The following is a 23,175-nucleotide window of genomic DNA, read 5'->3' as shown; positions in this document are numbered from 1 at the left end:
AAGATAGCTTCTAAGGATATGTATATATTTGGCAAGCTGTGGAGGGGCAGCTATATCGTATCCTAATGCAGCAGGTCACCTATTAGTATTTGGGTAGATAGTCTTTTGACTTGGAGCTAACTATGTTTCTGTGGCGCAGCACCGACACATCCACCCATAGATTTGCTGCGTCTTCTGCTGTATGCCAGTAAATAGGTCGCTTAATACTCTGCCTTTGAGCGGGGACTTAGGTGTCATGTAAAGGAGTTCCTCTATTATGCCATTCCTCCATCTCCTAATTCGCTTGCATTAATACTGTTGCAGCACCCAAGTGGCTCCCCAGTTTTATGTCTCTCTTTAGCAACCTCTCCTACAAGCATGTGGTGTCTGCTGTGTGTACGCGGCACTACGCCATTTATTTATTATTGCTTGTTCTGGGGCGGTCCGCGACCGCGCTCCCAAAGTTAATAACCACCGCTCCTTTCTCTTACCCTGTCGGTCATTCCGTTTCTTCTTGGTCCGATCTCCACGTTTATGTGGCGAGTATGTTCTAGATGCCGTGTATGCGGCTTGAAGTCTTTGCTTCTGAGTAGTTGCTGACCGCGTGGGCAAGATGGCGGATCACTCCGCCTAGCTAACGCTTCATACTTTGCTCCTTGAGTTTCACAGCGTTCAATGTGCAGCTCGGTTCCCGTTCTTAAGTTTTTGGGTTCACCTTTCCTTCATTACCTCTTCCCTTAGGTTTTTAAAGCAGCAGCAAATAAATTTATGCCCTTTGCAACTGTTTGATAAGCAGTGTTTTGCGGAGCTCCAAACCTACACCTCCATCTCTATGAAGCTCCCGGCTCCGCCCCCTTCAATGATGTTTTTAATCTTAAGAATGCTGAAACTCTCCCACCTCATAGGCATTTTGATTGCCCAATTGACACTAAACCAGGGATAGAGATACCATCAGGGAAATTTTTTCCCCTTTCACAAAAAGAATTAAATCATCTAAGAGAATATCTAGATGAAAATCTAAGAAAGGGTTTTATAACCCCATCTTCATCACCAGTTGCATCATCCATTTTTTTTGTTACAAACAAAGATGGTACACTTAGACCCATAATTGATTATCGTGCCCTAAACGCAGTCACGATAAAAAACAGATATCCATTACCACTCATCCCGGAAATAATTGAACGACTAACAGGTGCAAACATCTTCACCAAGTTAGATTTAAAAGGTGCGTACAATCTAATACGTATGAAATCCGGTGATGAGTGGAAGACAGCATTCAAAACAAGATATGGGCTATTCCAATATAATGTTATGCCTTTTGGTTTGACACACGCCCCCGCCACATTCCAGTTCTTTATAAATGAGATCTTTAAAGAACTTATGGATGTGTGCGTAATTGTTTACCTAGATGATATCCTTATATATTCTAAATCTATAGAGGACCACAGAAAACATGTAAGATGGGTTCTCTCAACACTTCGTGAACATCAATTGTACGCCAAAATGGAAAAATGTCAGTTCCATAAAGACACTATTAAATTTTTGGGATATATAATTTCTCCCAATGGCATACAAATGGACCAAGAAAAGGTAACAGCCATAATCAATTGGCAAACTCCTACAAACCTGAAATCCTTACAAAGATTTCTAGGTTTCTCAAACTTCTATAGGAAGTTTATCAATAATTATTCTACCATTGTACAGCCTCTAACAAGATTGACAGGAAAACAAAGATTTGTTTGGGATTCCAATGCTGAATGTGCTTTTCACAATTTGAAACAACAATTCACTACAGCACCAATTTTGAGACTCCCTGATCCAGATCTGCCTTACACCTTGGAGGTGGATGCCTCAAATGTTGGAATTGGTGCAATATTAATGCAACCAGATAAACATGACAATCAACTATATCCTATCGCTTATTACTCCCGACGTTTAACTACTGCAGAAACTAATTATTCAATAGGCGATAAGGAATTATTAGCCATGAAATCCGCAATGGAACATTGGCGTCATCTCTTGGAGGGGACTGTAATTCCTTTTCAAGTTTTTACAGATCATAAAAATCTTCAATATTTGAAGAAAAATAAAACCTTGTCATCAAGACAGGTGAGATGGCCCTTTTCTTGGACAGGTTTAATTTTCTACTAACATATATTCCAGGAACAAAAAATGAAAAAGCAGATGCTTTATCATGTTCTTTTGAGACTCCTGAAGAGTCTCAAACTAATACATATATAATTCCACCAACTAAAATCATTGCAGCAACAATACTAGAGACATCTGATATTTATCAAGCACAAAACGTGGATACTCAAATTCCACCTATTTGTACACCAGACACTAAATCTGGATTATATATGAAAGATGGGTTGATTTATGTTCCACCAACTTTAAGGAACCAGATTATCCACCAACACCATGATTCCCCTTTAGCCGGACATCCAGGCATTGAAAAAAACGCTGAACTAATAAGTAGGGAATACTGGTGGCCCCAGATGAAAACTTCCATTCATTCCTATGTGATAAATTGTGACATTTGTGCAAAGAAAAAGAAAGAACATCATAAGCCCTATGGTCTCTTGACACCTTTACCAATACCTTTGAAACCTTGGGATATGATTGGAATTGACTTTATTGTAGATTTGCCAATTTCAAATGGTCATAATACCATAATGGTTGTAGTGGACCATTTAACCAAGATGGCCCATTTCATCCCATTAAAACGAATACCAACTGCTTCTACCACTGCTAAATATTTCCATAGCCATGTAGTTAAATTACATGGTCTACCTGCTTCAATTGTAACTGATCGAGGAAGTCAGTTTACTTCCAAATTTTGGAGATATTTATGTAAAGCTTTACAAATTACACTCAGACTTACGACAGCTTTCCATCCCCAATCAAATGGTCAAACAGAACGTTTGAATCAGACACTTGAACAGTATTTGAGATGTTTTATTTCATCTCAACAGGATGACTGGTTAGAATGGTTACCAAGTGCGGAATTTGCCTATAATAATTCAAACAATACTTCAACAAAAGTCTCTCCCTTTTATGCAACTTATGGTTTCCATCCTCGAACATATCCAAATACTATAACTTCTTCTCATTCTCCATCAGTGTCCAACTACACTGACTCTTTGAAAGAAGTTATGGACACACTACAAGATCATTTGGCCTCTGCCAAAGAAGCCCAGAAGAAATACTATGATAGAAAGAGGATACCATCTCCGGTATATAAACCCCGAGATATGGTATGGTTATCAACTAAAAATATCAGGTTACCTGTACCCAGTAAAAAACTTGCTGATCAATATATAGGACCATTCCCTATACTCAGGGTAATAAATGACAATGCAGTGACTTTGAAATTACCGGCCACAATGAGAATACATCCCTCGTTCCATGTGTCCTTGGTGAAACCCTATCTGGGAACAACACCTCCGTCCATTGATGTTTCCGTTCTCCCTATACCTGATCCACTGGATTATGAAGTGGATGGGGTTTTGGATTCTAGGTATCGTAGAAGAACCCTTGAATACTTGGTACATTGGAAAGATTATGGGGATGATGAAAATTCCTGGGTTCCTCTCCGTGATTTAAATGCACCTGACTTGCTGAAGGACTTTCATGTTCGCTTTCCCTTTAAGCCGGGCCCTCGGACTGCTGGGAGGCCCTCTTGAATGGGGGGATCTGTCAGCACCAACCATTTCACTGTGCCTTTAAGTCAAGTTCTCCTCCCCTCAGGTAGACTATTTAAACACACTTTACCCATAAGACATTGCTTGATTATTAAAGAGTGTTTTGAGACAGCATCTTGTCTCTTTAACCTTAAGAATAATTAGCCTTGAGCAATCCTAAAAATTGGAGGATCATTTCAACCTCTCTCTCTAAATCTTTGCTCACTTTTTAGCCTTTATTCATATGGCTTAAACTTATCGCTATTACTTGATTTTCTAAGTTGAAGGGGAGATCAATTTCACTTTTAATTATCCACCTGTGTCAAGCTGCATCTCTCTTCGTTACCAGTATTCAAACGGACGCTCAGACAAGTGCTGACGTCACCTCCGACTCTCTGAATTCACTGCGCAGCACGCCGGAGTTGCTCACACGCTGCAGGCATCAGACGCTGCTCTCCTGTCTCCTTAGACATTGAATTGAGCACCATATCCAAGTAAGACACGCTGTATCTGTAACTAATTTCACTTATTCAAGGTATGTGCACCATCGTTAAAGTATATAAGCATGCTAGGACAACTTTATAAAGGGTAATGCATTACTGAAAACCCTGTGTTTATATATTTGGAAATCGTCAGCTTTCACTGCTCAATTTCTTTCATGTGACATGTCATATTCATTACTTATATTGAATCTCCAAATCTTAACCTTACTTTCTGAGAACTTTATTCATAACATAAAAACCTCAATATATAATTTATCTTTGTCTATAAACAAATCATATGAGTCAGTCACAACTAGAAAGAATCATAGTTGTGTTAATAAATATTAAATCCACCATTAAAACTGAATACACACAGGAACCTTATATCTAAGTAATGGTATTAAGGAGATTGTGTATTCATACAAAACCTTTTTCAGGTAAAATTCAATTGTTTACTGATAATATTATAGAAATCAGAACTGTATCCTCACATCATCCTTCCGAGGTCGGTAAAATGAGTACCATTGAGTTGGGAGCTCTTGCTAGTTATTCTGGTCCAGGCAGAGCAGGTCCATCTATACCATAGGACAGACAGGACCTGTCTTAGGTTCTTTTGGATGGACTCTTGATGCTGAATCATATGGGTCCGGAGTTGAATTTTGCATTCCGTCTCTCTGGACTAGGTGACTTTTGGAGTCTTGTCCCGGTACTCTTTGCAGTGTCATTACACTGTTGGTGACTGGACCAATAAGTGGAGGGGTTTCCCTTCCTTTTTGGGTCCAAGTTTTTTTAAGCAGAGCTTATTAGATCTAATTGTTCAGAGAAAATACATGGTTCTCTCTACCTGGATTTCGGAATAGGGATAACTTTCCTGTCTAGAGCAGCCCAGTGTAACCTGGTGGTTATCTCTGTGTCTTTGCAACTCAAAGTTTGATGGTTCTAATCCAGCTGCTAACACTGGATGTCCATTAAATACATTCTTGTTTAAGAAGGTCCGGTTCTTATGGACCGTTTTCTTCCAGGAAACTCGCTTGGATCCTAGGTTTTTTGGGGGGATCTGGGGTTTAATGTAGCAGTAGCCTGTTTCTAGGTGTTGCGGTGGCTCCCGAGTCTTGGTGGTTCTGGTTTTTCCAGCGTCTGCTAGTAGACCTTTTGGATTTGCTTCCTGCCGGTTCCATCCTTATAGGTGGACCTAGACCTGAGTTCTAGTGTTGGCACCAGGTTGGATCCTTTGGATGCGGCTTGGTCTGTCAGACAGGAAGGCTCTTTGTCTTAGAGCTTTACTTCATCGGGTTCTGCCCTCCAATTCACCTTCAGGCCTTCGTTGGCGCTGTGGTGGGGGGTGATATATCCAGCCCAGGCCTAGTCTTCGACATAGCATTGGGTTTTTGTCTTAGCAGTTATTTTGGATTACCGGTTGGGGAATCATTCTCCAGTGTTCGGTCCAGATTTCCCAGTGTTGGGGATTTTTTATCCTAATTCCCATGGGGCAGTTTTGTCTTGGTCTCTTTAATGTCAGCAGGGTGAGAGTGTTTTCTGGGGTATGTGGATCAGAATTTTCCTTCTAATTATCCTTGGGGGGTTTTCAGTAGAGCATTTTGCTATGAGGTCTGGCCTTCTGGGTCCATTCCAGTCGGGACCTCTTGGTGAGTGGATTATTTCTGAGTTAGTGAGTTCCTCCTGCATAGATGGGAGGGTCTCAAATTTGGTGGTAGGCGGAGGTCCACTACGGCTCTTTGAGATATATATATATATAGGTAGCTCTGACTACAAAGAGGTCTGTTTACAACAATCCTTTCTCTGAGCGTGCTCTTGCGGAACGGACATTCCTTACGATCATCCATTTGATCTGACTATCCAGAGGTTTTCGAATGTGTATCTGAGGAAAGCAGATCTAGTTTCTCAGCTGAGGCCCACAGGACTAAGTGGCCTAAGGGATTAGTTCCCAGCCTAGCAAGCTGTAGGCTTGGAGTTTGAATCCTGCTGTGGCAGTTTTCTTAACCTGAGGAGGTCTATTTTAACCTTCTTCTTTTCAGCCATGTCACTCTTTTTTGAGGACGGCTCGATCCTATCTGGAGTGGGCGTCAGTGAGACTGTTGCTCCATTTTTTCCCACGAGTTTGTAATCACGGTTTAGAGGCTCTGCTGTGAGAGTTCCCTTGTTGCAGGGATCTACTGGGTCAGGGTCTCTTTGCGTCTTGGGATCTTTTCTTCCAGGGCGAATTGCGAGAGAAGGGTTTCGATCCTTCCTTCAGCTCGTCGTACCTGGTTTCTCGTCACCTGTTTTAGGCATGGAGGACTCCCTCTCTTTGTCGGAAGGAGCTAGCTTGTCCTAACTCTCTTCTGGATCCTGGAGTATTCTTCTTCCCCTTAAGAAGCTGGTGAAGGGCTTGTCTAGCTAGTTCTTATCGAAGGGACAGCCTGCAGGATAGCCTGTTGGTTAGCTTAGCTGCCTGGCAAGCGGAAGGTTGCAGATGGATACCAGCTGTGGTTCCTTTCTCTGGTATGTGTTTTCACAAGCAGTTTTTGCTCTCTGTTTGTGCTCTAGTTGCAGAGGTTCATTGATCTTCCTTTAGTTGTTTTTGCTAGGGCACTGCCTGGGCAGGGCTGGCAAGTAAATTCCTTGCTCCTTTTAGGGTTGGATTTAGCCTTCAGGAGTTGCATCGGGTTACCTTTGCACCTGTACAGGAGGTGGTCTTTGAATTCTTATTCGAGGACCTATTTAGTCTGTAGATTGGTTTTTCTATGTGTCACAGTTTCTGTGTTTCAATTTTCAATACGTTCTTCCTTATTGTGGCCTCCCTTCAAATAAGGCTATCCAAGTTATTTCTCCCTAAGATTGTCGTATTCCTTTTTTGGGGGAATCTTACTTTGAGGTTTCTGACAGTCTTCATCAGAATAGATCATTTTTTCCTTTATGTTATTCATATCTGGGGAGTGCAAGGTTTTGGAAGCTGATTAACTTCCTCCTTGTTGGTGGAGGAGTATTTTTCGCTGGTTCTAGGAAACAGCGGGACACGGTTTATGGCTCAGTTTGAGTGCTGTGTCATCTTTTTGGGTCTCTGACATGAGATCCTATGGTTCTGATTGTTGGGCGGCTGCTTGGTCCTCCTAACATTCTTATTCTTTTAAATTTTTGCTTCTATCAAGGAAGCCTTCGGGAGATTGGTTTTCTTGCAGGCTGTGGTGCCCTCAGGTTAGGCCGCCTCTTATTTGTACCCTCCCGTTAGCATTCAGTGTCCTCTGTAGCTTGGGTATAATTTCCCACAAGTAATGAATGCAGCTGTGGTCTCTCCCTGTATTTAGAAGGAAAACATAAATTATGACTTACCAGATAATTTCCTTTCCTTCGATACAGGGAGAGTCCACAGCTCCCGTCCTTGTTCTCCGGTGGGCGGCCCTAAATTTTAGTTGTTTTCTTCTGGCACCTTTTTCACCCTGATATTTCTCCTACTGTTCCTTGTTCCCTTGGCAGAATGACTGGGGGATAAGGGAAGTGGGGGAGGTATTTAAGCCTTTGGCTGGGGTGTCTTTGCCTCCTCCTGGTGGCCAGGTTCTGTATTCCCACAAGTAATAAATGCAGCTGTGGACTCTCCCTGTATCGAAGGAAAGGAAATTATCTGGTAAGTCATAATTGATGTTATTTATATAACAGTGTTGGTTTTGCAAAACTGGGAAATAGTATATAAAGGGATCATCTATTTTTTTAATTTAAACAATAACATTTTTGGTGTTTACTATCCCTTTAAACTTTGCCCTCAAGCCTCTATGCAGAATTAATAAAATTGTTTAATAACAAACATATAATAAAATTTCCTAGTGTCTGTTTGTCAGTATTGTGCTTTTAGTATACCTTGCAATTTCCCACTGGCAGACCAGACATTTTAGTGCACTGAAGTCTTGTTTTCTGTCTGGATGATTCTGTGGTTCTTTGCGGTAATGCCGCAGAAGGTAATTGAAATAATATTATGTTGCATTCACACTCTGGAACAGCACACAAGTCTTTTAGGTGTGACCCTTCCTAGAACTACAAACACATACATATATATTAATGATAAAAATGTGGTAAGGGTGATTTAAAAGGATATGGTATATAGCATGGTGTTTTACTAGGAAGACCTCAAAAATAGGGCTTGCTAAAAAAAAATGCTTACATTCTCTGGTAATTCTTCTTTACCATGGATTTGTGGTACCAGAGTATGCACTATTCTTTGCACAGGATTACAATATGGCTCTGAAGCTGCGCACATAAATTCGCCCGATCCTATACGATCGGGCTGATTGACACCCCCTGTCCGCAAATCTGCAGGGGGTGGCATTGCACAAGCAGTTTACAAAAACTGCTTGTGCAATGATAAATGCAGACAGTGTATGCTGTCGACATTTATGAGCGGACATGATATGCTACATCGTATCATGTCCGCTCCCACTTTCATAAATCGGCCCCAAAGAATGAGGTGGCTGAGTGAAGTTTGGACTGTTTGTAGTGTTCTATTCAAATTGTGTTTTTTTATATACATTAGTGAACTCAGAGATGTATATGGCACCCTTCCTTGCATAGGTAAGTTTAGATGGTGGAACTGAATTTTTTTTCTATTTATTTTGATTTAAAATGTAGAAAATCAGTTTATTAAGATGGTGACAATGATGGCTAAGCAAGCTACATCTATGTGTCAATAAACAAATAAGCCGCCATAAAAATTATTTTAAGAGTTAGTTTTGTGTTGCCCTCATATATTAGTAAGCAACTAATTGGCTGGTGGCAAGTTTAAGAGAATCGTTTTTTTTCCTTTGAATCCTATAAAATATTTTCAAATTCTTGATTTTCTTCACAGCTCCTGAGATGTTCTTTCCCAGAGGCCAGATTAGTTATTCCTTCTCAGTTGACTGGTGGTCTCTAGGAGTTACTGCCTATGAACTCCTCCGAGGCAGGGTATGTTTTATACATGTTAAACCTTTTTCGGTAATCAAATTTGTTTTGTTCTCTTGGTGACTTTTCTTAAAGAGTAAACCTAGGTGGGATTATCTGTGTTACTTTTGCTGCTAATTGGATCATTGTCAGCTTCTGCTCGGGATCTGCAGTGCTCTGCCGGTCCCAAGTGTAATTCACATAGGGGCCAATTTATCATGTCCGACAGACAACTCTGAATGCCGACAGCGTACGCTGTCTGCATTTAACATTACACAAGCAGTTCTGGGGAACTGCTTGTGCAATGCCCCCCCCTGTAGATCCGCTAGCAGGGGGTGTCAATCAACCCGATCGTACATGATCGGGCAGATTGATGTTCACAGCCTCAGAGGTGGCAGACCAGTTAAGAAGCAGCGGTCTTAAGACCGCTGCTTCATAACTGCTGTTTCCAGCGAGCCTGAAGGCTCACGCGGAAACAGGGGCATCAGGGGCCATTCGGCCCTTGATAAATCGGCCCTATAGCATTAAAGGGTCAGTAGTTTTAATATTATATGCTCTAATGAATAAGAGCATGCCATTTGTTTGACTAATGGCCCTATATATATATATATATATATATATATATATATATATATACACAAATGCTACCGCTGTCTCATATAAGGTTGTAAATTGAGAATGCCCTCTAGTAGGAGTGGTAAACCAGTGGCATGAGTTTAATTGCTGATATCAAGAATCAATTTACAAGAATCATAATATGATTTTTCTTAAATGTTCCTTTAAGTTAAAAGGCCCCATGGGCACTAACAAATTATTTTGTGTGTCCATATTAATGCCAATATGGGCACACTCTCAAAATGTTCACCATCCCTTTTGTATAGCATATTTTCCTATTAACATTAAACAACCAGTCATTACAGTTTGACTTTTATTTTTCCAGAGACCTTTTCATATTCATTCAAGTACTGCAGCAACTGATATCGTTCACGTGTTTCACACAGCAACGGTCACGTACCCTCCTGCCTGGTCTAAGGAAATTGTTGCCTTACTGCTTAAAGTAAGTTATGCTGCGTATGTATAAGCCCCAGAATGTTTTCAGAAGCAGGTCTTTCATTTCATATTGTTGTTTTCTGTAACTGGGTTTTCATTGTAAGCGACATATAATTTTGCATTATTCTCATATTTTCTTAATTAGTTTTATGTTATCTCTGGACAAGCTTTTGAGTAATCATGGGTAATTTTTAAAATATATGTTGCTCTATTTCGATTGCACTTTTGAATACTACAAATTCTAGCTGCCCATTTATTCAGTCTTTTTCACATGCAATTACTGCAACAGTCATGCTGACATCCTGTTGTTAAGTTTACTGCAAATTTCATTTAATGCCTTTCCCTTCCTATTTGGCACTTATTTCCTTCTTAGGTTTACTATGCCATCTTTTGGGCCTTGTAATTTGCGTAATCACAAAAAGATTATTTTGTACAATTACCTAGGTAGCTAGGCCCAGCAATTTGACTTTCTCTGTATCATAATTCACATCAAAGGAATTGAATCTGTCCTGTCGGATACAACAAACAATAGTGCTCCAAATAAATATAAATAATTCAGGAAATAACATACGGCTAGATTACGAGTTTTGCGTTAGAGGCTATGCGGTGCTAACGAGCAGTTTATGCTCACCGCTCACTTACAGACATCGCTGGTATTACAGGTTTTTACAAACCCGTTGTTAAAAGACAAGAAGTGAGCGTTGAGCAAAATTTTGCTCATTACCGCACTCCAATACCAGCACTGCTTAAGTCAGCGGTGAGCTGGTGAAACGTGCTCGTGCACGATTTCCCCATACGAATCAACGGGGAGAGCCGGCTGAAAAAAAGTCTAACACCTGCAAAAAAGCAATGTAAAACTCACAAACACAGCCCCATTGATTCCTATGGGGAAATAAAATTTATGTCTACACCTAACGCCCTAACATGAACCCCGAGTCTAAACACCCCTAATCTTACACTTATTAACCCCTAATCTGCTGCCCCCGACATTAATGACACCTGCATTATATTATTAACCCCTAATCTACCGCTCCGGAAACACCGCCGCCACCTACATTATGCTTATGAACCCCTAATCTGCTGCCCCCAACATCGCCGACACCTACATTATATTTATTAACCCCTAATCTGCTGCCCCCAAATGTCAACGCAACCTACCTACACTTATTAACCCCTAATCTGCCACCCCCAACGTCGCCGCCACTATAATAAACATATTAACCCCTAAACCTAAGTCTAACCCTAACCCCCCCTAACTTAAATATAATTTAAATAAATCTAAATAAAATTACTATAATTAACTAACGCCTAGATTACGAGTTTTGTTGGTAAAAACTTGCGGGGCTAACGCTTCTTTTTTTTCAAGCGCTCACTTTAAACAACGCTGGTATTATGAGTTTTCTGAATGGCTGCGTTAGCCTCAGAAAAGTGAGCGTTGAGCAAAATTTAGCTCCACTTCTCACCTCAATACCAGCGTTGCTTACGGTAGCGGTAAACTGGAAAAATGTGCTAGTGCACGATTTCCCCATAGGAAACAATGGGGCAGATTCAGCTGAAAAAAAACCTAACACCTGCAAAAAAGCAGCGTTCAGCTCCTAACGCAGCCCCATTGTTTCCTAGGGGAAACACTTTAACACCCTAACATGAACCCCGAGTCTAAACACCCCTAACCTTACACTTATTAACCCCTAATCTGCCGCTCCGGACACCGCCGCCACCTACATTATCCCTATGAACCCCTAATCTGCTGCCCCCAACATCACCGCAACCTACATTATATTTATTAACCCCTAATCTTCCGCCCCCAATGTTGCTGCCACCTACCTAAAATTATTAACCCCTAATCTGCCGACCAGACATCGCCGCCACTATAATAAATGTATTAACCCCTAAACCGCTGCACTCCCGCCTCACAAACACTATATAATACATTTTATTAACCCCTAATCTGCCCCCCCAACGTCGCCGCCACCTACCTACAATTATTAACCCCTAATCTCCCGCCCCCAACGTCGCCCCTACTATAATAAAGTTATTAACCCCTAAACCTAAGTCTAACCCTAACACCCCCTAACTTAAATATAATTTAAATAAAACGAAATAAAATTACTATAATTAAATAAATTAATCCTATTTAAAACTAAATACTTACCTATAAAATAAACACTAATATAGCTACAATATAACTAATAGTTACATTTTAGCTATTTTAGGATTTATATTTATTTTACAGGCAACTTCGTATTTATTTTAACTAGGTAGAATAGCTATTAAATAGTTAATAACTATTGAATAGCTACCTAGTTAAAATAATTACAAAATTACCTGTAAAATAAATCCTAACCTAAGTTACAAATACACCTAACACTACACTATCAATTAAATAAATTACCTACAATGATCTAAACTAAAATACAATTAAATAAACTAAACTATAGTACAGGGCTTTTTGCGGGGCATTGCCCCAAAGTAATCAGCTCTTTTACCTGTAAAAATAAAAAAAATACAAGACCCCCCAACATTAAAACCCACCACCCACACACCCCTACTCTAAAACCCACCCGATCCCCCCTTAAAAAAACCTAACACTACCCCCCTGAAGATCACCCTACCTTGAGCCGTGTTCACCCAGCCAGGCACTGATGGGCCAGAAGAGGACATCCGGACCGGCAGAAGTCTTCATCCTATCCGGGCAGAAGAGGACACCCGGACCGGCAGACATCTTCATCCAGGCGGCATCTTCTATCTTCATCCTTCCGGAGCGGAGCCATCTTCTATCCAGCCGATGCGGAGCCATCCTCTTCTTCCGATGTTCTAACGCATAATGAAGGTTCCTTTAAATGACGTCATCCAAGATGGCGTCCCTCGAATTCCGATTGGCTGATAGGATTCTATCAGCCAATTGGAATTAAGGTAGGAAAAATCTGATTGGTTGATTTAATCAGCCAATCGGATTGAAGTTCAATCTGATTGGCTGATTGGATGAGCCAATAGAATGCGAGGTCAATTCTATTGGCTGATCCAATCAGCCAATCGGATTGAACTTCAATCCGATTGGCTGATTAAATCAACCAATCAGATTTTTCCTACCTTAATTCCGATTGGCTGATAGAATCCTATCAGCCAATCGGAATTCGAGGGACCCCCTCTTGGATGACGTCATTTAAAGGAACCTTCATTCTGCGTTAGGACATCGGAAGAAGAGGATGGCTCCGCGTCGGCTGGATAGAAGATGGCTCCGCTCCGCTCCGGAAGGATGAAGATAGAAGATGCCGCCTGGATGAAGATGTCTGCCGGTCCGGATGTCCTCTTCTGCCCGGATAGGATGAAGACTTCTGCCGGTCCGGATGTCCTCTTCTGGCCCATCGGTGCCCGGCTGGATGAACACGGCTCAAGGTAGGGTGATCTTCAGGGGGGTAGTGTTAGGTATTTTTAAGGGGGGATCGGGTGGGTTTTAGAGTAGGGGTGTGTGGGTGGTGGGTTGTAATGTTGGAGGGGATTGTATTTGTTTTTTTACAGGTAAAAGAGCTGATAACTTTGGGGCAATGCCCCGCAAAAAGCCCTTTTAAGGGCTGGTAAAAGAGCTGATTACTTTGTAATTTAGTTTAGGATAGGAAATTTTATTATTTTGGGGGGCTTTTTTATTTTATTAGGGGGCTTAGATTAGGTGTTATTAGTTTAAAATTCTTGTAATATTTTTTAAATTTTTTGTAATTTAGTGTTTGTTTTTTTAATATAGTTTAGTTTATTTAATTGTATTTTATGTTAGATAATTGTAGTTAATTTATTTAATTAATTTATTGATAGTGTAGTGTTAGGTGTATTTGTAACTTAGTTTAGGATTTATTTTACAGGTAATTTTGTAATTATTTTAACTAGGTAGCTATTAAATAGTTATTGTACCTAGTTAAAATAAATACAAAGTTGCCTGTAAAATAAATATAAATCCTAAAATAGCTACCATGTAAATATTAGTTATATTGTAGCTATATTTGTGTTTATTTTATAGGTAAGTATTTAGTTTTAAATAGGATTAATTTATTTAATTTTAGAAATTTTATTTACATTTATTAAAAATAGATTTAAGTTAGGGGGTGTTAGGGTTAGACTTAGGTTTAGGGGTTAATAACTTTATTATAGTAGCGGCGACGTTGGGGCGGCAGATTAGGGGTTAATAATTCTAAGTAGGTGGCGTTTAGAAATATTAGGGGTAGGGGTTAAAAATATTTATTATAGTGTTTGCGAGGCGGGAGTGCGGCGGTTTAGGGGTTAATACATTTATTATAGTGGCGCGATGTCCGGTCGGCAGATTAGGAGAGCTTTATGTTCCGGTGTTAGCCCATAAAACTCTTAACTACTGATTTTTTTATGCGGTAGGAGTCTTGGAGGTAGAGGACCCCTTAACGCTGCTTTTTAAGGCTAATGCAGAACTCGTAATCTAGGCGTTAATTATTCCTATTTAAAACGAAATACCTATAAAATAAACCCTAAGCTAGCTACAATATAACTAATAATTACATTGTATCTAGTTTAGGGTTTATTTTTATTTTACAGGCAAGTTTGTATGTATTTGAACTAGGTAGAATAGTTACTAAATTGTTATTAACTATGTAATAAACTACCTAGCTAAAATAAATACAAAAGTACCTGTAAAATAAAACCTAACCTAAGTTACAATTACACCTAACACTACACTATAATTAAATTAATTCCCTAAATTAAATACAATTAAATACAATTAAATAAAATTAGCTAAAGTACAAAATAACCCACAAAATTACAGAAAATAATAAACAAATTACAAGATTTTTAAACTAATTACACCTAATCTAATCCCCCTAACAAAATAAAAAAGCCCCCCCAAAATAAAAAAAAGCCCTACCCTACAATAAATTACAAATAGCCCTTAAAATGGCCTTTTGCGGGGCATTGCCCCAAAGTAATTAGCTCTTTTACCTGTAAAAAAATTACAAACCCCCCCAACATTAAAACCCACCACCCACACAACCAAACCTGCTCTAAAACACACCCAATACCCCCTTAAAAAAACACTAACCCCTTGAAGATCACCTTACCGGGAGAAGTCTTCATCCAACCGGGCCAAAGTCCTCAACAAATCCGGCAGAAGTGGTCCTCCAGACAGGCAGAAGTCTTCATCCGGACGGCATCTTCTATGTTCATCCATCCGGCGTGGAGCGGATCCATCTTCAAGACATCCGACGCCGAGCATCTTCTTCTTTCCACGGCGACTGAAAAATGAAAGTACCTTTAAGTGACGTCATCCAAGATGGCGTCCCTTCAATTCCGATTGGCTTATAGAATTCTATCAGCCAATCGGAATTAAGGTAGAAAAAATCCTATTGGCTGATGCAATCAGCCAATAGGATTGAGCTGGCATTGTATTGGCTGATTGGAACAGCCAATAGAATGCCAGCTCAATCCTATTGGCTGATTAGATCAGCTAATAGGAATGAAGTTCAGTCCTATTGGCTGATTGCATCAGCCAATAGGATTTTTCCTACCTGAATTCCGATTGGCTGATAGAATTCTGTCAGCCAATCGGAATCTAAGGGACACCATCTTGGATGACATCACTTAAAGGACTCCGTGTCGGATGTCTTGAAGATGGACCCGCTCCACGCCGGATAGATGAAGATAGAAGATGCCTTCTGGATGAAGACTTCTGCCCGTCTGGAGGACCACTTCTACCGGATTCGTTGAGGACTTTGGCCCGGTTGGATGAAGACTTCTCCCGGTAAGGTGATCTTCAAGGGGTTAGTGTTAGGTTTTTTTAAGGGGGTATTCGGTGGGTTTTAGAGTAGGGTTGGTTGTGTGGGTGGTGAGTTTTAATGTTGGGGGGATTTGTAATTTTTTTTACAGGTAAAAGAGCTGATTACTTTGGGGCAATGCCCCGCAAAAGGCCCTTTTAAGGGCTATTTGTAATTTAGGGTAGAGCTTTTTTATTTTGAGGGGGGTTTAATTTTGTTAGGGGGATTAGATTAAATGTGATTAGTTTAAAAATCTTGTAATTTGTTTATTATTTTCTGTAATTTAGTGGGGGGGGGTTTTGTACTCTAGCTAATTTTATTTAATTGTATTTAATTGTATTTAGTTTAGGGAATTAATTTAATAATAGTGTAGTGTTAGGTGTTAGTGTACCTTAGGTTAGGTTTTATTTTACAGGTAAATTTGTATTTATTTTAGCTAGGTAGTTATTAAATAGTTAATAACTATTTAATAACTATTCTACCTAGTTAAAATAAATACAAACTTGCCTGTAAAATAAAAATAAACCCTAAGATAGCTACAATGTAACTATCAGTTATATTGTAGCTAGCTTAGGGTTTATTTTACAGGTAAGTATTTAGTTTTAAATAGGAATAATTTAGTTAATTATAGTATTTTTTTTTAGATTTATTAAAATTATATTTAAGTTAGGGAGGTTAGGGTTAGAATTAGATTTAGGGGTTAATAACTTTAGTATAGTGGCGGCGACGTTGGGGATGGCAGATTAGGGGTTAATAATATTTCACTAATGTTTGCGAGGCGGGAGTGCGGCGGTTTAGGGGTTAATATATTTATTATAGTAGCGGCAATGTACGGTTCAGCAGATTAGGGGTTAAAAATTTTATTTTAGTGTTTATTTGATGTGGAAGGGCCTTGGTTTAAGGGTTAATAAGTAGTTTATGGGTGTTAGTGTACTTTTTAGCACATTAGTTAAGAGTTTTATGCTACAACGTTGTAGTGTAAAACTCTTAACTACTGACTTTAAAATGTGGTACCAGTCTTGACAGGAGAGGGTCTACCGCTCACTTTTTGGCAGACTCGTAATACCGGCGCTATGCAAGTCCCATTGAAAAAAGAGGATACGCAATTTACGTAAGTGGATTTGCGGTATTTCCAAGTCTGGCCAAAAAAGTGAGTACACCTGTACCTGCAAGACTTGTAATACCAGCGGGCGTTAAAAAGCAGCATTGGGACAGGCCAATGCTGCATTTTAAGCCTAAACTCGTACTCTAGGTGATATCCTTTTAAGTAAAATACCAGGAGGTTGTGCAATATAATTTATAAAAGCCTATCTGCAATGTATTTATTGGGTGTTAGTCCTTGACTTTATGATGATTTCATATACTTTTATTAAAATTAGATATAATTTTTGGTTTTAAGAGGACATTCTAGTGTAAAAATCTAAATTCAGTGTTGTGTTAAAACATTTTGGGCCAGATTACGAGTGGAGTGCTAACAGGGGTTTATCGCGGGTGTTTGTGAGCATCGCGTTTTGAGCACAAACGTGATTTACGCCTAATGATTACAGCGTCCTCAGAGCTCTGGTCTGCAAAAAAATACAGTTACACTCATAATAACACCATCTAATAAAAATTATTCCAAAAATAATATTGCACAAAAAAGCTATAAAGCAAAGTTCTTAAACATAGACATACATACATATACATGTCTAAAGATGTATATGTATGTGTATATATATGTGTGTGTATGTATTTATGTAATTATGTGTGTACATATGTCTTTACAGACCCGCTGAGCACAAAAAGAAGAACTTACAATATCAGAAGTCAATGGAGGAAAAAAAGTGAAGAAAGACCTAACAGCCAACTCGTGTGCAAACCCGAACACGTTCTCATGTGCGCTAACCCCACATGAAAATATTAATATTTTACATTCCATTGTTCTGCATATAGCAGAACTAATTATGTTTAAATAGATATTTAACAAATGACAGATAGCTCAGTATGCTAAGGCACTGAAACGCTGTTTCTGTTTGTTGAACCATTGTGAAGGGTGTCAGTTGGGACACCAAAACATCTGGATACAATGGACATTTAATGGTCTGAAATAAAAGTGATGTTTTATGATTGAACAAATCTGGTGAGTGCTGTCTCTATCTCCACATTATCCTATATATATATGTGTGTATATATATATATATATATATATACTGTATATAGGTATAGCTATAGCTATATATTGTACCAAAATACCATCAGATAAATAAATCATATTCTATGTGAAGAACATTGGAATGTTAAATATTAATATTTTAATTTCGGGTTAGCGCTCTTGATCGATTGATATGTGATCGGTTTGCGCACGAGTTGGGTGTCCCATTGACTTCTATGGGAGAATACGTGAAAGCGCATGTGATATTGTAAGTTTGGCTTTTTGCACTCGGCAGGTTAACACACAACGAGTGTGAAAAGCTTTCTTCTAGCGCTGTTATTTCTAAATGAATTATCATTTTTACTAAACCTTGCAAAGTAGTTAAACAGTAGATAGACCTAACTGATTTTTTGTAAAATTTGTACTTTGTCTCCCTCTCCCTAGACAGGCCAAAATTCAAAATATGTAACATAGGGTTTCAAACTTCTGCAAATTGCGTAAACCAGTTATTTGATCTGCAGCATTTGTATGGTACAGACTCTGGTTTCCTGTGGATCATAGTACAAGCCTATTATTTACACAAAACAAGAGAGCTTTAATGTCCTTTTAAAGTGACACACCCAGGTGTAATGCATTTCTGTTCATAAGCAGGGCATATATAGTAGTTCTGATTGAATATGTACGTGTGCTCCTCCTGATTATACATATAAATATGCATAAACATTTGTAGACATGTAAATGTATGTACAGGGAGTGCAGAATTATTAGGCAAATGAGTATTTTGACCACATCATCCTCTTTATGCATGTTGTCTTACTCCAAACTGTATAGGCTCGAAAGCCTACTACCAATTAAGCATATTAGGTGATGTGCATCTCTGTAATGAGAAGGGGTGTGGTCTAATGACATCAACACCCTATATCAGGTGTGCATAATTATTAGGCAACTTCCTTTCCTTTGGCAAAATGGGTCAAAAGAAGGACTTGACAGGCTCAGAAAAGTCAAAAATAGTGAGATATCTTGCAGAGGGATGCAGCACTCTTAAAATTGCAAAGCTTCTGAAGCGTGATCATCGAACAATCAAGCGTTTCATTCAAAATAGTCCACAGGGTCACAAGAAGCGTGTGGAAAAACCAAGGCGCAAAATAACTGCCCATGAACTGAGAAAAGTCAAGCGTGCAGCTGCCAAGATGCCACTTGCCACCAGTTTGGCCATATTTCAGAGCTGCAACATCACTGGAGTGCCCAAAAGCACAAGGTGTGCAATACTCAGAGACATGGCCAAGGTAAGAAAGGCTGAAAGACGACCACCACTGAACAAGAAACACAAGCTGAAACATCAAGACTGGGCCAAGAAATATCTCAAGACTGATTTTTCTAAGGTTTTATGGACTGATGAAATGAGAGTGAGTCTTGATGGGCCAGATGGATGGGCCCGTGGCTGGATTGGTAAAGGGCAGAGAGCTCCAGTCCGACTCAGACGCCAGCAAGGTGGAGGTGGAGTACTGGTTTGGGCTGGTATCATCAAAGATGAGCTTGTGGGGCCTTTTCGGGTTGAGGATGGAGTCAAGCTCAACTCCCAGTCCTACTGACAGTTTCTGGAAGACACCTTCTTCAAGCAGTGGTACAGGAAGAAGTCTGCATCCTTCAAGAAAAACATGATTTTCATGCAGGACAATGCTCCATCACACGCGTCCAAGTACTCCACAGCGTGGCTGGCAAGAAAGGGTATAAAAGAAGAAAATCTAATGACATGGCCTCCTTGTTCACCTGATCTGAACCCCATTGAGAACCTGTGGTCCATCATCAAATGTGAGATTTACAAGGAGGGAAAACAGTACACCTCTTTGAACAGTGTCTGGGAGGCTGTGGTTGCTGCTGCATGCAATGTTGATGGTGAACAGATCAAAATACTGACAGAATCCATGGATGGCAGGCTTTTGAGTGTCCTTGCAAAGAAAGGCGGCTATATTGGTCACTGATTTGTTTTTGTTTTGTTTTTGAATGTCAGAAATGTATATTTGTGAATGTTGAGATGTTATATTGGTTTCACTGGTAAAAATAAATAATTGAAATGGGTATATATTTGTTTTTTGTTAAGTTGCCTAATAATTATGCACAGTAATAGTCACCTGCACACACAGATATCCCCCTAAAATAGCTATAACTAAAAACAAACTAAAAACTACTTCCAAAACTATTCAGCTTTGATATTAATGAGTTTTTTGGGTTCATTGAGAACATGGTTGTTGTTCAATAATAAAATTAATCCTCAAAAATACAACTTGCCTAATAATTCTGCACTCCCTGTATATATACACAATAAAGCCATTTGCAGTAACATAGTAACATAGTAGATAAGGTTGAAAAAAGACTGAAGTCCATCGAGTTCAACCTATACAAATCTAAAATACTTACAAAAAGCTCCAGTTAAGCTTAAATAACCCCATTAAAATGTGACCCATTTAATACTAGCAATCATATCCATGAATTTTGTTTATATACAGTCAAACGCCTTGTCATATACCATATACCTTTTAACTCTTATACAAAATAAATAAATATTTATGTGATTTTTATCAGATAGTGTTTATATGAGTGTACTTGTATATTTTAATGTATGTGTGTTGTGTTTAGTGCAACTTTTTTAACGCACTACCCTTTTTTTTAGTCACGCTAACCAACATAAATTGAGATTGCACTGTTGTGTTCGCATTTACTTTCAACTTATATACTTTCAACTTATAATATAAGAGATATTTCTTATAATATAAGAGATATACGATATCACTCGTGCGCAACAGTTAGTGCCTCACATGTAATCTAGCCCTAAGTAAGTGAATGATGTAAATGGTCCTTTTTAATACAAATCATTTTACTGTACAATTAGTCAAATGTTATACTTAATGCATATATGGCAAATTCTTACATCCTATTAACTAATCAATAAATGAGTTGCATTATTTAACGCACGCCGGAGTCTTTGCGTATCCCTACTATCTCTATCGGCTAGATTTAGAGTTCGGCGGTAGCCGTCAAAACCAGCGTTAGAGGCTCCTAACGCTGGTTTTGGGCTACCGCTGGTATTTAGAGTCAGTGATTAAAGGGTCTAACGCTCACTTTACAGCCGCGACTTTTCCATACCGCAGATCCCCCTACGCCATTTGCGTAGCCTATCTTTTCAATGGGATCTTCCTAACGCCGGTATTTAGAGTCGTTTCTGCAGTGAGCGTTAGAGCTCTAACGACAAGATTCCAGCCGCCTGAAAATAGCAGGAGTTAAGAGCTTTCTGGCTAACGCCGGTTTATAAAGCTCTTAACTACTGTACCCTAAAGTACACTAACACCCATAAACTACCTATGTACCCCTAAACCGAGGTCCCCCCACATCGCCGCCACTCGATTAAAAATTTTAACCCCTAATCTGCCGACCGCCACCTACGTTATACTTATGTACCCCTAATCTGCTGCCCCTAACACCGCCGACCCCTGTATTATATCTATTAACCCCTAACTTGCCCCCCACAACGTCGCCGCAAGCTACTTAAAATAATTAACCCCTAATCTTCCGACCGCAAATCGCCGCCACCTACGTTATCCCTATGTACCCCTAATCTTCTGCCCCTAACATCGCCGACCCCTATGTTATATTTATTAACCCCTAATCTGCCCCCCACAACGTCGCCGACACCTGCCTACACTTATTAACCCCTAATCTGCCGAGCGGACCTGAGCGCTACTATAATAAAGTTATTAACCCCTAATCCACCTCACTAACCCTATCATAAATAGTATTAACCCCTAATCTGCCCTCCCTAACATCGCCGACACCTACCTTCAATTATTAACCCCTAATCTGCCGACCGGAGCTCACCGCTATTCTAATAAATGTATTAACCCCTAAAGCTAAGTCTAACCCTAACACTAACACCCCCCTAAGTTAAATATAATTTTTATCTAACGAAATAAATTAACTCTTATTAAATAAATGATTCCTATTTAAAGCTAAATACTTACCTGTAAAATAAATCATAATATAGCTACAATATAAATTACATTTATATTATAGCTATTTTAGGATTAATATTTATTTTACAGGTAACTTTGTATTTATTTTAACCAGGTACAATAGCTATTAAATAGTTAAGAACTATTTAATAGTTACCTAGTTAAAATAATTACAAATTTACCTGTAAAATAAATCCTAACCTAAGATATAATTAAACCTAACACTACCCTATCAATAAAATAATTAAATAAACTACCTACAATTACCTACAATTAACCTAACACTACACTATCAATAAATTAATTAAACACAATTGCTACAAATAAATACAATTAAATAAATTATCTAAAGTACAAAAAATAAAAAAGAACTAAGTTACAGAAAATAAAAAAATATTTACAAACATAAGAAAAATATTACAACAATTTTAAACTAATTACACCTACTCTAAGCCCCCTAATAAAATAACAAAGACCCCCAAAATAAAAAATTCCTTACCCTATTCTAAATTTAAAAAGTTACAAGCTCTTTTACCTTACCAGCCCTGAACAGGGCCCTTTGCGGGGCATGCCCCAAGAATTTCAGCTCTTTTGCCTGTAAAAAAAAACATACAATACCCCCCCCCCAACATTACAACCCACCACCCACATACCCCTAATCTAACCCAAACCCCCCTTAAATAAACCTAACACTAAGCCCCTGATGATCTTCCTACCTTGTCTTCACCATGCCAGGTTCACCGATCCGTCCTGGCTCCAAGATCTTCATCCAACCCAAGCAGGGGCTAGACATCCACTGAAGAAGTCCAGAAGAGGGTCCAAAGTCTTCCTCCTATCCGGCAAGAAGAGGACATCCGGACCGGCAAACATCTTCTCCAAGCGGCATCTTCTATGTTCTTCCATCCGATGACGACCGGCTCCATCTTGAAGACCTCCAGCGCGGATCCATCCTCTTCTTCCGACGACTAGACGACGAATGACGGTTCCTTTAAGGGACGTCATCCAAGATGGCGTCCCTCGAATTCCGATTGGCTGATAGGATTCTATCAGCCAATCGGAATTAAGGTAGGAATTTTCTGATTGGCTGATGGAATCAGCCAATCAGAATCAAGATCAATCCGATTGGCTGATCCAATCAGCCAATCAGATTGAGCTCGCATTCTATTG

The 23,175-nt window shown here is 39.3% G+C and overlaps 1 protein-coding gene across 1 annotated transcript in view; it reads left to right on the top strand.

Moving 5' to 3' along the window:
* The window catches only part of STK32A (serine/threonine kinase 32A), a 462,487-nt gene that overhangs the window by 366,658 nt on the left and 72,654 nt on the right, over window positions 1-23,175 (top strand). The window contains exons 8-9 of the mRNA XM_053717146.1: window positions 8,979-9,076; window positions 9,993-10,109. Of these exons, the coding sequence (XP_053573121.1) occupies window positions 8,979-9,076; window positions 9,993-10,109 (215 nt within the window). The remainder of the gene's footprint in view (window positions 1-8,978; window positions 9,077-9,992; window positions 10,110-23,175) is intronic.

This window comes from Bombina bombina, chromosome 6 (genome assembly GCF_027579735.1).
Source record: "Bombina bombina isolate aBomBom1 chromosome 6, aBomBom1.pri, whole genome shotgun sequence".
NCBI lineage: Eukaryota > Metazoa > Chordata > Amphibia > Anura > Bombinatoridae > Bombina > Bombina bombina.
The sequence above is the reverse complement of the archived record's forward strand: the minus strand, read 5'-3'. Positions and strand labels throughout refer to the sequence as shown.